Source organism: Odocoileus virginianus, chromosome 6 (assembly GCF_023699985.2).
Source record: "Odocoileus virginianus isolate 20LAN1187 ecotype Illinois chromosome 6, Ovbor_1.2, whole genome shotgun sequence".
In the NCBI taxonomy this organism is placed as follows: domain Eukaryota; kingdom Metazoa; phylum Chordata; class Mammalia; order Artiodactyla; family Cervidae; genus Odocoileus; species Odocoileus virginianus.
The window spans coordinates 70,280,991-70,295,057 of NC_069679.1; the positions used below are offsets into that span (position 1 = coordinate 70,280,991).

The 14,067-nt window shown below is 40.5% G+C and overlaps 1 protein-coding gene across 8 annotated transcripts in view; it reads left to right on the forward strand.

Moving 5' to 3' along the window:
* The window catches only part of SIPA1L1 (signal induced proliferation associated 1 like 1), a 493,843-nt gene that overhangs the window by 350,491 nt on the left and 129,285 nt on the right, over positions 1 to 14,067 (forward strand). For 6 of the 8 annotated variants that reach the window (XM_070469567.1, XM_070469568.1, XM_070469569.1 and 3 more), the window contains one exon: positions 6,658 to 8,455. In XM_070469567.1, coding sequence (XP_070325668.1) covers positions 6,958 to 8,455 — 1,498 coding nt within the window. In that variant the 5' untranslated portion in view covers positions 6,658 to 6,957. The other 2 variants (XM_070469572.1, XM_070469571.1) reach the window with 2 other exon arrangements.

The window sequence follows — 14,067 nt, forward strand, 5'->3', positions numbered from 1 at the left end:
TTGACAAGCCTTTCTTCCTGCATAGTAAACATTTATTGGTTGTCTCTCTGCTCCCTGTCCATTTCTCATATCCCGCTTCCCCAGATCCTATTTGGTAATTAGATTATCAGTACTAGATCACAGTTTGCAGGATTGATGAGTAACTTTCTAATGGATTTTAAATGAATATTAATGTACAAATTACTTTTTTAAAAACACTCACCTCCTTCATGGATATAGTCTGCTCTCTTAATATCCTGGATGGCAGTCACAGATTCTTCATGCCCCTGATGAGCTCTGATTTCTTTTCCTTGAGAGTATTTATTTCAGTTTAGTCGCTTAGTTGTGTCTGACTCTTTGCGACCCCATGAACCACAGCACGCCAGGCCTGCCTGTCCATCACCAACTCCCGGAGTCTACCCAAACCCATGTCCATTGAGTTGGTGATGCCATCCAACCATCTCATCCTCTGTCATCCCCTTCTTCTCCCGCCCTCAAGTATTCATTTGCTGTACCTCAAATGCAATTTTTCCTCTAATAATTTTGGTTCATGGTTACCTTTCTATTAATTATGTTTTACCTTTTATCTCTTTACTTTAAGCTCCTCCTCACAAACTCCTCCTCTTGGCATTATATTAATTGCTTATTGCCTGAGTTTTCTCATATTCAAATAAGATAAATGTTCACATTTATTTCTGTTCTCCTTTATTTTGCCAGCTGTTGAATCATTTTCTTACCCATCAGTAATTCTTACCATGTGTCTGGCTCCAAACCTTTTAAATTTTATTTTTTAAAAAAACTTTTTTTTTCAAATCCTTTATATTTTATCACCCCTCTTCTGCCATCAAGCTTGCTGCCAAATTTTCATGTTATTTCCTTCACCTGCAGCTACACAAAGTATGTTCAAGCCTTACTAGACCTTTGAAATGTAACCTTCTTCGTCAAACTTTTTGTTTGGAGGGTAGTTGGGAGGCAAATGTTATTCTTTCTTTTGCTCCTTACTCTATCAAAACAAGTACATTTTAAATTGCTTTCTTATCTCTAAACTCAAATGTAAATTCATCTGTTTATGTATGTTTTGTATGTATAACTTCTGTATTCACTTTGGTAATTTGAGGGCAAATTATTTGAATCTACTTTGTCTCCATCAGCGTTGTCTTTTTTAGATAGTGAACATTTGGAGAGCAGGAACTACACTTATCAACTCCTGTCTTCCCAATCCTTCCTGATTTTTGTTGAGGAGACAGAACGGAAATGAAAGAAGGGGGAAATTCCAGTCTAAAAAGTTAAATGCTGATTCATAAAGCTTAAATTATCCAGGACGTTGCACGGAGATGTTTGTACGTGTTTCAAGGCTGATTTGAAAGTAACGTCTTCTGTCTGAGATGTTACTTTCATGTACTGTGACTGTGATTCAGGAAAGCCAAGAAGGGGAGGTAAAGGGAATCGTTGGCTTTATTTGGTTATCATGGCTAATCTAATGTCCAAACACTGTGATGTAATATTCCTGTTTTAAAATAAAGTTTCCTATTATATTCTAAAGAATATTTTTGGATATTTTAAGTCTGTGTATACAGCTTAATAAACTATTTACATTGACACTTTCATAAATATTCACATTGTTTATCTGTGTAATCTCATGATATTTGTATAGTTATTCATCATCAAAATTTCTTCTATTGCCTGGAATCATTGAGAGTTGGTCCTGTATCTGAGGCTGTGCCAATTAAAGGACCTACCAACATCCCATTTTGAAATACGGAGGTAATTGATGAAGAATGCTGTATCTTTTCATGGGCTTCCCAGGTCGCTCAGTGGTAAAAAAAAATCTGCCTGCCAATGCAGGAGATGCAAGTTCCATCCCTGGGTCAGGAAGATCCTCTGGAGGAGGAAATGACAACCCATTCCAGTATTCTTGCCTGGAAAATTCCATGGACAGGGAGGCTTGGCAGGCCCCAGTCTGTAGGGTCCCAAAGAGTTGGACACAACTAAGCATGCACACTACATCTTTTTAGTGAACGTACCATATTGTACTTAGATTATTTCAGGGCAGGAACTGTAAGTTGTTGTTTGTTTTTTGTTTTCTTTCCTTCCCACGTCTTCTTGTGTAACCTTTAAACTATTTTTATGCCCTTGGCACAAAGAAAGTTTCCCATGTTGTTCCTTTCCTTTGGTTCCTTCAATTATTTATTGTTCTCACTTCCTTATCACTCATTTATTTCTTGGAAAAATTTTATTTTCCCATTTTTCTGCTTAATAATTCATGTTGAAAATAGATAAATAAGGAAGAAATCAAATGAGCACTTGCATATATTTTATCTGTAATTTAAGGGAAAGGGTCATGAGAAGAGATTTGGAGGTAACTGCATAGAGATAATATATTTAAAGTCTGTGGGTATCCAGACAGTACTGGCTACCATGCAGCTATCTCCCCCACGCAGTTTCCTAATTCTCCTTCGTTCAGTTACACAGGCAACTGATCCAGCCAAGTCAACACCCTCATTTCCAGAGTAATATTTTTACTCCAGTGTCCCCAGGTCTGCGATCTCATCCTAATGCACTTGGTGCTCAAATGCATCCTAATACTAACACCGTTTACAGCATCTTCAAAAACTCTGAAGACTAGTAAGAGAATTAAACCAAGGGTACCACCCTGGAATCACTTGCTTTTAAATGGAGCCACCAGTGATCCTGAGGAGGCACCAGAAATTAAGAAGAATGTATTCATCATGAAGGCCTAGAGAAGACAGAATTTCAGGAAGGCTAGAGAGGTCAAGAATGTAAATGTCTCAGTGAGCCAGGATGACAGGGACTGTTTTTACACCTGTAGCCTCCCTTGGAGGGAGGGGCTGTTTCCCCAAATATCTCTAGCACCAAGTGTGTGGTCCATGCTCAGAAGTTAATGCAGAAAGACGGGGGTGATTTACTGGAGAGGAGGAGGCACTTCCTTTGAAAGAATGGTCTTATCAGAAAACTGTGGTAGGTTATGTGGTGATAGACCTTGAGTGGTGGAAAGGTTTTCAGTTAGTAGAATTGTGTCTTCTCCTTAGCTGAGAGAGTTTCTGGAGCTCACAGAACTAAACAATGGGATTGATATTCTAGCTAAATGGATCCACCATGGACTCAAGTACTACCTAGAGCTGTAAAATTAAACATATAACAAGGATATTTTTTAAACAGTTTACTCTTTCAACAGATAGAAGTGACATGCAATAAATTAGTACTGCTCGTCTACTTAATTCTATCACTTTTTACCATATTTAGTGATGCTTAAGCAGGTTTGCTGATAACTAAGAATTGCTAATCATTGTTAGCATATGTTTGCTATTTCCATTAACCCCAAGGAATAGATTTTAGGTATTATTGATGTGGTGTCATATTACACATGGATGGCACCATTATTTTCAGTTAGTACTTGAATAAATACAGAGCGTATATATTCTGTAGATGCTGGTCTGTGTCTAAAGTTCCTATTGTGCCTGAAGGGCTTTGTTGCTATAAATAAGGATAGGAAAGAGAGGAAAAAAGAAAAGGGAAGAGAAAAGGAAAAAGTCTCCATGACAAGAAAACAAAATCTGTTATTTAACTTAGTTGTCCCATCTTGAACCTCCTCAGATTTTTCAAGGTTGTTTAACAGTGGGCACTCTCTCCCGTGTGTGCCCACGTGTATTTTGAAATTAAAAGATAACACTGATGCACAGATGTACAGAACAGAATTTTGGACTCTGTGGGAGAAGGCGAGGGTGGGATGTTTTGAGAGAACAGCATCGAAACATGTATACTATATAGGGTGAAACAGATCACCAGCCCAGGCTGGATGCATGAGACAAGTGCTCGGGCCTGGTGCACTGGGAAGACCCAGAGGAATCAGGTGGAGAGGGAGGTGGGAACGGGGATCGGGATGGGGAATATATGTAAATCCATGGCTGATTCATGTCAATGTATGACAAAAACCACTACAATATTGTAAAGTAATTAGCCTCCAACTAATAAAAATAAATGAAAAAATAAATAAATAAAAGATAACACTGAGTTATCATAGTCAAGATGTAGCAGGTGTCCTGGCATTTATTTTAAATTATAAAGAAACATTTCTCTAAGATTTTTTGAATAATTTTATTTATTTTTGGTTGTGCTGAGTCTTCACTGATGTGAGGACTTCTCTCTAGTTGCAGAGAGTGGGGGCCACTCTCTAGTTTCGGTGTGTGGGTTCTCATTGCATTGACTTCTCTTGCTGTGGAGCCTAGACTTTAGAGCACGTGGGCTTCAGGAGTTGTAGCACATGGGCTCTGTGGTTGCGGCTCCCAGGCACTAGATCGCCGGCTCCATCATTGTGGCACACAGGCTTAGTTGTTCTACGGCATGTAGGATCTTCTCAGACCAGGGATCGAACCCGTGTCTCCTGCATTGGCAGGCCAATTCTTTACCACGGAGCCACCAGGGAAGCCCACTTGTGTAAGATTTTTTTTAAACCTGTTAAAAAGACCCAGGAAGCATATGTGGTGCTTCTGAACGGGAATCCTGTAGTAGTGACCACCAAGAGCAGGTATTTCCAAGTCAGTGCTCCTTACTGTGTTTTAGTGCTGACCCATAACTTCACAGATAACTAAAAAGACAGTCCTGCGGTGAACTCTATTCTAAGGGAAACGAAATGTGGCACGAATGAGTCTTTACCCTGGGGGGTTGGTGCACTGGCCTCTTAGAGAATGTCGGTTCTGGGAACGATAGAGGATTTATTTGGATTTCTGTGAGTTTGTGAGAGACATTGAAAACATCTGATTTTCTTTCTTTTTTTTTTTTTTTAAACATCTGATTTTCATAAGAATCTATTGAGAATTATCTTGTATGTCAGTATATTCTTTCTTTGAAAGCTGTTTCATTGAAATAAACAGCTTCTTTTTTCCCTAGTTACAAAATAGCTCATAAATTGTGGTTTGGGGTTGTCACAAGATTTTTTTTTTTTTTCCTTTGAGATGGGCTAGTGTTTACTTTGCATTTTGGTTCAGTTGCCCAGTTTCCTTCCATTTTATAAGGAGCACTTCTTAAACCTTGGCTGTGGCCACATGGTCTCTTTCAGACGCAAGCAACAGTTAGCACATTATTCCACTTGAAGGTTTACAGTTCAAGAGGATCCTGGACAGTTCCCAGATATACAGTCAAATTATAGCAATCTGACGGTAGAAGTATCTAGAGAGGTTGAAAGTCAGGTTTCATTGGGTAGTGGTGCAAAATCATTATCCCTTTCACAAAAGATGGTGAAGAGGAGCCAGAGGGAAAACAATTGGCGTTTCTGTGTGGGGCTGGTCTAAGCAGCCCGAGCGAGCCCAGCTGGAGCTCCTTTGGCCCTGTGTTCTGCAGGCGGCGTGCATTTTTGAAACACCCCTAAATGTTCCAGCCTTTAAATAGCAGCGAGTCTTCTAAAACGATGCTGCATAGCGCAGGAGAAATTAAAGCGGCTGCCTGGGAGGCAGGAAGCCGACTAGCGAGATGCTTAATTATCGTGGAAGTAAGTGCTTGCTGCTGGGGAGCAGAGCGCAGCGAACCCGGGTCGACCTGGGTGTCAGCCGTGATTTGTAGACAATGCGGCCCCGGCAGCGCAGTGCTGGATCAGCAGCATCTTTGCAAACATGCATTTGGCAGGAATTTAAAGGCCACCTCTTGTGTAATTTGTGGAGCCTTGGAAAAGGGTCCTCTGCCTTTATTTTCAGGATGTACGCAACCATGCAGGATTTTGTGCTCAGAATCTGTGCCTCTTGCCTCCTGATTGACGTGCTCCTGAGGAAGTTGGTTTTCTTTGCCCGTCACCTGGAAGGATGTTAGCACTTCTCTGTCGTCGACTGGGGGATATGGAGAGGTCTGCCCACAGCAGCTTTTGGTTTCTGCTGTCTTCATAAATTAGCACCGAAGGGTGGGGTGGGTTGCAATGCGTAAGGAAATGCAGGCATTTTGCTAATTAGTGAAACGTTTGTAGCTTTAAGGGTAGATAGAAGGAAAGAGAGCTCGGGAAGAGGTGGTGGAAAATGCTGGGTGCATTCTGAAATTCTGCTCTTTGGGGTAAGTAATAAACTGGAGGGAATTACAGAAGCATGCTAATGGGTAGAATGGCTTGGGGAAAACCGTGTTTATATTCTCTCTATTGTATTTGCTCTTGCCAACTCTGTTAAGCCTTTGTAAAAAAACAGAAAACTAAGTTTGAATTTTGGAATACAAAAGAGGTTAAAAAGTAAGTGTTGCAACATATTCTGTAACATAATTTTTCAATTTTTAGTCTTGTTAAAAAGCTGTATGTTGCTCTAATTATCGAACTCTGTTGGTTATGCTGTGAACTTCTGGTCAACACAGCGGTTCATGATAGTCTACATTGTTAGAGGTCACTGGAGTCTGTCTGTGGTCTGTACTTGGGCTAATGTCCTGGAACAAGATCCCTCACCACCTTCTAATGATATGAAATAGTTCAATTAAGCTGAAGTATTAATAGTCTTTTAAAATATATGTCATTTAAATGATGGATATTATTAAATGCTTTCAAATCTGCTTTACTAAAAATATGGGTTGTAAACTGTGAGCCACAATCCATTACTGAATCTTTTATTTGCATGAATCTGGTTTTGGCAGTTGTGTGCTTCTTTTTAGATGTATTTATTAAATGCTAATCCAAATTGTCCTCCTCTCTTTTAGAGAAAGCATGGGATTGTGGCAATCACAGAGTCCCAGTGATACAAGTTCCATTCAGTTCTTTCTGAAGGAAAGCCATCTATCAAAGTAAAGCAAAGGAACTCTTGTGGATTATAATGTTCTAAAGATCTGGATTTTCAGAGATTTGAAAAGGAGTTATTTTGACCTTTTAAATGAAAAAGATTAAGATCCCGTGCAACTGCTGTGTTTTCTGGAAGCCATTCTCCAAAAGGGAAGTGCACATTTAAAACTTAGGTATGATGGTCCTTTCTGTGGGGATTTAAGTCAGATTGCTTTTGCATCATGACCAGCCTGAAACGGTCACAGACAGAGAGGCCGGTTGCCACTGAGAGGGCGTCCGTTGTGGGCGCAGATGGCACCCCCAAAGTCCACACAGACGACTTCTACATGCGACGTTTCAGGTCCCAAAACGGCAGCTTAGGGTCATCTGTCATGGCTCCTGTAGGGCCCCCCCGAAGTGAAGGTTCTCACCATATAACTTCAACCCCCGGAGTCCCAAAGATGGGGGTTCGGGCAAGGATTGCGGATTGGCCCCCCAGAAAGGAAAACGTAAAAGAATCTAGCCGTTCAAGCCAGGAAATAGAAACCTCAAGTTGCCTTGAGAGCCTGTCCTCCAAAAGCAGTCCTGTGAGTCAGGGAAGTTCTGTAAGCCTCAATTCCAGTGACTCAGCCATGTTAAAAAGCATACAGAACACGCTGAAGAGCAAGACGCGGCCGGCGGAGAGCATGGACTCCAGGTTTCTCATGCCCGAAGCCTACCCCAGCTCCCCCAGGAAGGCGCTGCGCCGCATCCGGCAGCGCAGCAACAGCGACATCACCATAAGTGAACTTGATGTGGATAGCTTCGATGAATGTATCTCGCCCACCTACAAGACGGGCCCATCGCTGCACAGGGAATACGGTAGCACATCCTCAATCGATAAGCAGGGAACGTCCGGAGAAAGCTTCTTTGACCTGTTAAAGGGCTACAAAGAGGACAAGTCTGATCGAGGTCCCACTCCGACCAAGCTCAGTGACTTTCTCATCGCTGGTGGGGGCAAGGGTTCTGGTTTCTCCTTGGATGTGATAGACGGGCCCATCTCACAGAGAGAGAACCTCAGGCTCTTTAAGGAAAGGGAAAAACCACTCAAGCGGCGCTCCAAGTCGGAAACCGGAGACTCCTCCATTTTTCGTAAATTACGCAATGCCAAAGGTGAGGAACTTGGGAAGTCGTCGGATCTTGAAGATAACCGATCGGAAGACTCTGTCAGGCCCTGGACATGCCCGAAGTGCTTTGCCCACTATGATGTCCAGAGTATCTTATTTGACTTGAACGAGGCGATTATGAACAGGCACAATGTAATTAAGAGGAGAAACACCACCACAGGGGCCTCGGCAGCTGCAGTGGCATCCTTGGTCTCAGGGCCTTTGTCGCACTCCGCCAGCTTCAGCTCCCCAATGGGCAGCACGGAGGACCTGAATTCCAAAGGAAGCCTCAGCATGGACCAGGGAGACGATAAAAGCAATGAACTGGTGATGAGCTGTCCGTATTTTCGGAATGAGATTGGTGGAGAAGGGGAAAGGAAGATCAGCCTGTCCAAATCAAATTCCGGTTCGTTTAGTGGATGTGAAAGTGCCTCCTTTGAGTCTACACTCAGCTCCCATTGTACAAACGCAGGCGTGGCAGTACTCGAAGTGCCCAAGGAGAACTTGGTGTTACACCTGGATCGGGTGAAAAGATACATCGTGGAACACGTGGATCTCGGCGCCTACTATTACAGGAAATTCTTCTATCAGAAGGGTGAGTAGAGATCTTTAATTTTCTTTTGCCATACTTTCTGAAAAGGAGTACTGTCTATCAGGTTTTGTAAGGCAGTGTGATGGAAGATTTGCATGAATGCCTTCTCTTGATGGTGAAAGAGTTAGCTGTTTGCTGCAGTGTATTTCCGTTTGCATTTTGTGAGTTACTTTCTCCTTTTAGATATATTAAATATCTTGTATACAGTATATTAATTTTATTAAGTAAAAAACCTTTGATCCAGTGGATGGATGAAATTATAATCTTTATGTAGAAGACTTGCTATGTCACCTTTAGGGATAAATATCATATAAAGTTAAAAATATTCTAAATACAGCTTTTAAAGGGTTTCAAAAGCAATCTTAGTGCAGGTTTTTTATTTGTTTAGTACTTTTGCAATTGGTACAGGGCCATTTCTTTTCTCTATCAATGTTCTCATCACTCAATGACAATTATAATACATTCCCATTCATTTCACAGGCATTTTAGTGAGAACTTTGTTATTTGACAAAAATCTCAGAGTTGGGAATCAAACCTTGGTCTTCTAGATTTGAGTATAAAAGGCACTGGAATGAGAAGTACCATTAGCATGTTGATGACTTCTTTTTTTGCTTTGGGAGAAAATATATATCTATATTGTTGAGTTGTGCTGTATACATACAGTTTTATCTCATGCTTTTAAGAAAACTCTGTGAATTCACTGACAGGTAGTTTAAATGAACTCTTAGGAGCTTTCTAATAGTGTTTTTGAGCAGCATTATTAATTGAAGAATGAGTGGGTCGTGCAAGTACCTGAGCTAGGAGACAAGATGCTCACCGAGGAAGAATGTACACCTGTGGTTCTCTAGCTAGCTCAGTAATCTCTGCATTGAGACCAAGTGAGAGGCCCCCTGTATACAAGCTACGACAGTGGTCTTTCAATTTCCCACCTACTGTTTGGGGGTTTTGAGTCCTTTTGAGATTTATTCCTCCAAATGAATTTTCATTTCTAGTACTTCATTCTAGTTCGCTAGCTGTATGACATTGCTTACTTTAAAATAAAATTTATTGTAAGGTTATTGCATGATTGGCTATATTCACAAGGGTTTATTGACCAAAGGAGCCTTGTCTCAGTGCTCAGCATCCACGTCTCTTAAACATCTATGGCAAAGGTCCTGAAACTAATATAACGAAAATCCTGACTTCCTTGGCAAGCCATCTTTATTTTCTCAGAAAACTTCCTGGAGTTCAGATTTTAGAAATCACTTCTTTCTTATTCTGTCCTTAAGGGTACAGAGTATTTTGACCTTGCCATCTTGGTATTTGGGGCCAGATAATTCTTTGTTTGTTATATCCTACAGTCTTACACATTCTGGGATATAAGATGTTTAGCAGTGTCCCTGGCCTCTACATCCCAGATGCGGATAGGTACCCTGACTTGCGATGACCTAAAATGTTTCCATTTGGATATTGCCAAATGTCCTCTAGGAAATTGCCCCTTGCTGAAAATCCCTGTTTTACTGAGCCTGGAGAAGTTTTCCACAGGTGTTTGTGAGCTGTCTGTAGAAGAGGCCACCTTCCTAAAGAACTGACATTACAACACAGGAGAGAACATGTTACTTATAATCTTACATATGTATTAATAGTAGTTGGCTCTTTTGCCTAGTTCAGTTCAGTTCAGTCGCTCAGTCATGTCTGACTCTTTGCGACCCCATGAATGCCAGGCCTCCCTGTCCATCACCAACTGCCGGACCCTACCCAAACCCATGTCCATTGAGTCGGTGATGCCATCCAACCATCTCATCCTTTGTCGTCCCCTTCTCCTGCCCCCAATCCCTCCCAGTATCACGGTCTTTTCCAGTGAGTCAGCTCTTCACATCAGGTGCCCAAAGTACTGGAGTTTCAGCTTCAACATCAGTCCTTCCAATGAACACCCAGGACTGATCTCCTTCAGGATGGACTGGTTGGATCTCCTTGCAGTCCAAGGGACTCTCAAAAGTCTTCTCCAACACCACAGTTCAGAAGCATCAATTCTTCTGTGCTCAGCTTTCTTTATAATCCAACTCTCATATCCATACATGACCACTGGAAAAACCATAGCCTTGACTAGACAGACCTTTGTTGGCAGAGTAATGTCTCTGCTTTTTAATATGCCGTCTAGGTTAGTCGTAACTTTCCTTCCAAGGAGTAAGTGTCTTTTAATTTCATGACTGCAGTCACCATCTGCAGTGATTTTGGAGCCCCAAAAGCAAAGTCTGCCACTGTTTCCACTGTTTCCCCATCTATTTGCCATGAAGTGATGGGACCAGATGCCATGATCTTAGTTTTCTGAATGTTGAGCTTTAAGCCAACTTTTTCGCTCTCCTCTTTCACTTTCATCCAGAGGCTCTTTAGTTGTTCTTCACTTTCTGCCATAAGGGTGGTGTCATCTGCATATCTGAGGTTATTGATATTTCTCCCCACAATCTTGATTATTCCAGCTTGTGCTTCCTCCAGCCCAGCATTTCTCATGATGTACTCTGCATTTAAGTTAAATAAGCAGGGTGACATTATACAGCCTTGACGTACTCCTTTTCCTATTTGGAACCAGTCTGTTGTTCCATGTCCAGTTCTAACTGTTGCTTCCTGACCTGCATACAGGCTTCTCAAGAGGCAGGTCAGGTAGTCTGGTATTCCCATCTCTTTCAGAATTTTCCACAGTTTATTATGATCCACACAGTCAAAGGCTTTGGCATAGTCAATAAAGCAGAAATAGATGTTTTTCTGGAACTCTCTTGCTTTTTCGATGATCCAGTGGATGTTGGCAATTTGATCTCTGGTTCCTCTGCCTTTTCTAAAACCAGCTTGAACATCTGGAAGTTCACGGTTCACGTATTGCTGAAGCCTGGCTTGGAGAATTTTGAGCATTACTTTACTATCGTGTGAGATGAGTGCAATTGTGCAGTAGTTTAAGCATTCTTTGGCATTGCCTTTCTTTGGGATTGGAATGAAAACTGACCTTTTCCAGTGCTGTGGCCACTGCTGAGTTTTCCAAATTTGCTGACATATTGAGTGCAGCACTTTCACAGCATCATCTTTCAGGATTTGAAATAGCTCAACTGAAATTCCTTCACTTCCACTAGCTTTGTTTGTAGTAATGCTTCCTAAGGCCCAGTTGACTTGACATTCCAGGTTGTCTGGCTCTAGGTAATATACTCACATTAATAAACATTCTGAGCACTTACTGTGAACTAGAAACTGACTTTGTGGTTTGATGTGCATTTTCTCATTTCAGTGTCTTCATGCCCCCTGTGGTGTAGATAGAATTATTGAAGGCATTTTCCAGATGAGAAAACTGCGGTTTGTGTGACTGGTTTCAGTGGTTAAGCTGCCATTGAAGTTAATAGTATTAACTTCAGTTAATTTCAGTATTTCACCTTTGGGGTGTCCAACCAGAATCATGTTCTTGACTGCTTTGCTCTGCTCTGTACTATATTAGACTAAAGGAAGGAGAGTGTTTTTATCTTTAAATCTGGTAGAATTTTGTTCAAAGTATTTTGTCTTTCAAAAGTAAGGAATAAAAATTTGAACATCTGTATTCCATGGTAATCCAGTTTAGATCATAACACTTCATAAATTTAAGAGCAACTAATTCAAAGAAATTTCTTATTTAAACCCTCTTTCTGTCTATAGACAGACCATACCCTCTTAGCTAACATAATTAGAACTGTTTAATTAAAAAAATCATTGACAGGGAATCTTGCAGAAGTATACATACTCAAAATATCTTACTTTCACTAAACTATATAATAATAATAAATATATATTTGCTAAATTTTGGTGAGGCCAAGGGTGCTTCTTTGACAGTGATTCTGCTATTTTGAATTCTACCTTGTATTAACAGTATAAACATAGACAGTAGCAAAACACTCTGAATCTTACAGAATCTTAGATTTAAAATTTTTTTCTCCTTTTTTTATAGGTTTTGCCCACATCTAGTCCAATAGCTTTCCTTTTAATGAGTTGCTTTTATGAAATGTTCCCAAAGCCTTCAATTTAGTTTTTAATAAGAAACAAGATTTATCTCTTGTGCTCATATTCCATCAACTTTCATAATATTTAATTAAATTTCATAATTACAGTAACAAGTCAGCTGGTATAAACTGGTTTGGGAAGACACAGCTTGACTCTTGAAGTCAGCATGGAGTCCAGCTGGTGGGAGCAGAAAGTGTGTGTGGCTCCAGAGATTGCCTGCTAGCGCCATTGGGCATTTATCATCGAGGTTTACCGAGGAAACATAGAGCAAGAGTTAATACATGAAACTGATACAGGAGGACAGTGTCAGAGAGCACCTGCCGTGTTTTCTTGGGCCATACAAATTTTCAGATCAGGTACATCATTTGTTACAAAGAAGATACAACAGATTGTGGATCTGAATAACTCGAAGCCGAAATTAGCCCTCTTAAACTCTGTGTATTATAAACTTTATGTAGTATCTGTACTTTTCTTAAAATTTATTTTATTGAAGTATAGTTGATTTGCAATGTGTTAATTCTGCTGTGCATAAAAGTGAATTGTTTATACACATATGCATTTTTTTTCATATTCTTTTCCGTTTGCTTTATCACAGGATGTTGAATATACCCTGTGCTATAGAGCAGGAACCTGTGGTTTATCCACTCAGTATATAATAGATTGCATCTGCTAATCCCAGACTTTTACTGCATCCCTTCCCCATCCCCTTTCCCTGGGCAACTACATGTCTGTTCTCTATGTCTGTACGTCTGTTTCTATTTCTTAGATAAGTTCGTTTGTATCATATTTTAGATCCCACATATAAGTGATAGCTGTACTTTTCATCACAGTGTAAAATATAGCTAGACAAATAATTCTGCCATGATTTTTAATTCATAGCTTGATTCACTGAAATTAGTACACTAGCTCATTTTTCCTAATCAGAACCTGGAAGAGGTTCTGTTCTTGTTGAAGGAGTACATCCATGACAGGTGTAATTTCTCTTCCGGCAACAGGGTGTAGCTCTTCTGACCTGATTGTCAGTCCAGCCTCTTAGTCACCAGATACTGGGTTTAATGAATTCCTGATTTCACTGAGGCTAAGTCTCTTGGGGAAAAATTCACATTACTGAAGTGTGTATTGTTGACATGATATGTGAAATCTAACTGTCTTTGACCGATGAAACTGCCATCATTTTAAAAATATTATGTTATTTTTAACTTCATTATTTTGCAAATTTAGACTTCAGAGGATATTTGTCTTCACCTCATGAGCCCAGTCCATTGCTGGAAAGATGCTGGCCCAGCAGAGCAATCCACCCATTGTCTGCATCTGTTGAAATAAGCAACAAACCATCAATTTCTTCTTTCTGGTCCTTCCTCTTACCCACTTCTCTTTGCTGTTTTGCCAGTGTGTGTGATGGTTCTAACTCACCAAGGATTAAATGACAGTAATAACATAGCTAACATTTATTGTGTTATTACTTTGTGGTTTATGCAGAGCTCCTCACATAATGCTTATTAAGACCCCAAGGTGACGTTGTCATTGTGATAAGTCCAAGTGATGCAACCACATCCTTCCTAGAGAGGTGCAAACGAGGCAGTATGATAATATCAAAATTAATCTGGGCGTCTCCCTTTGAG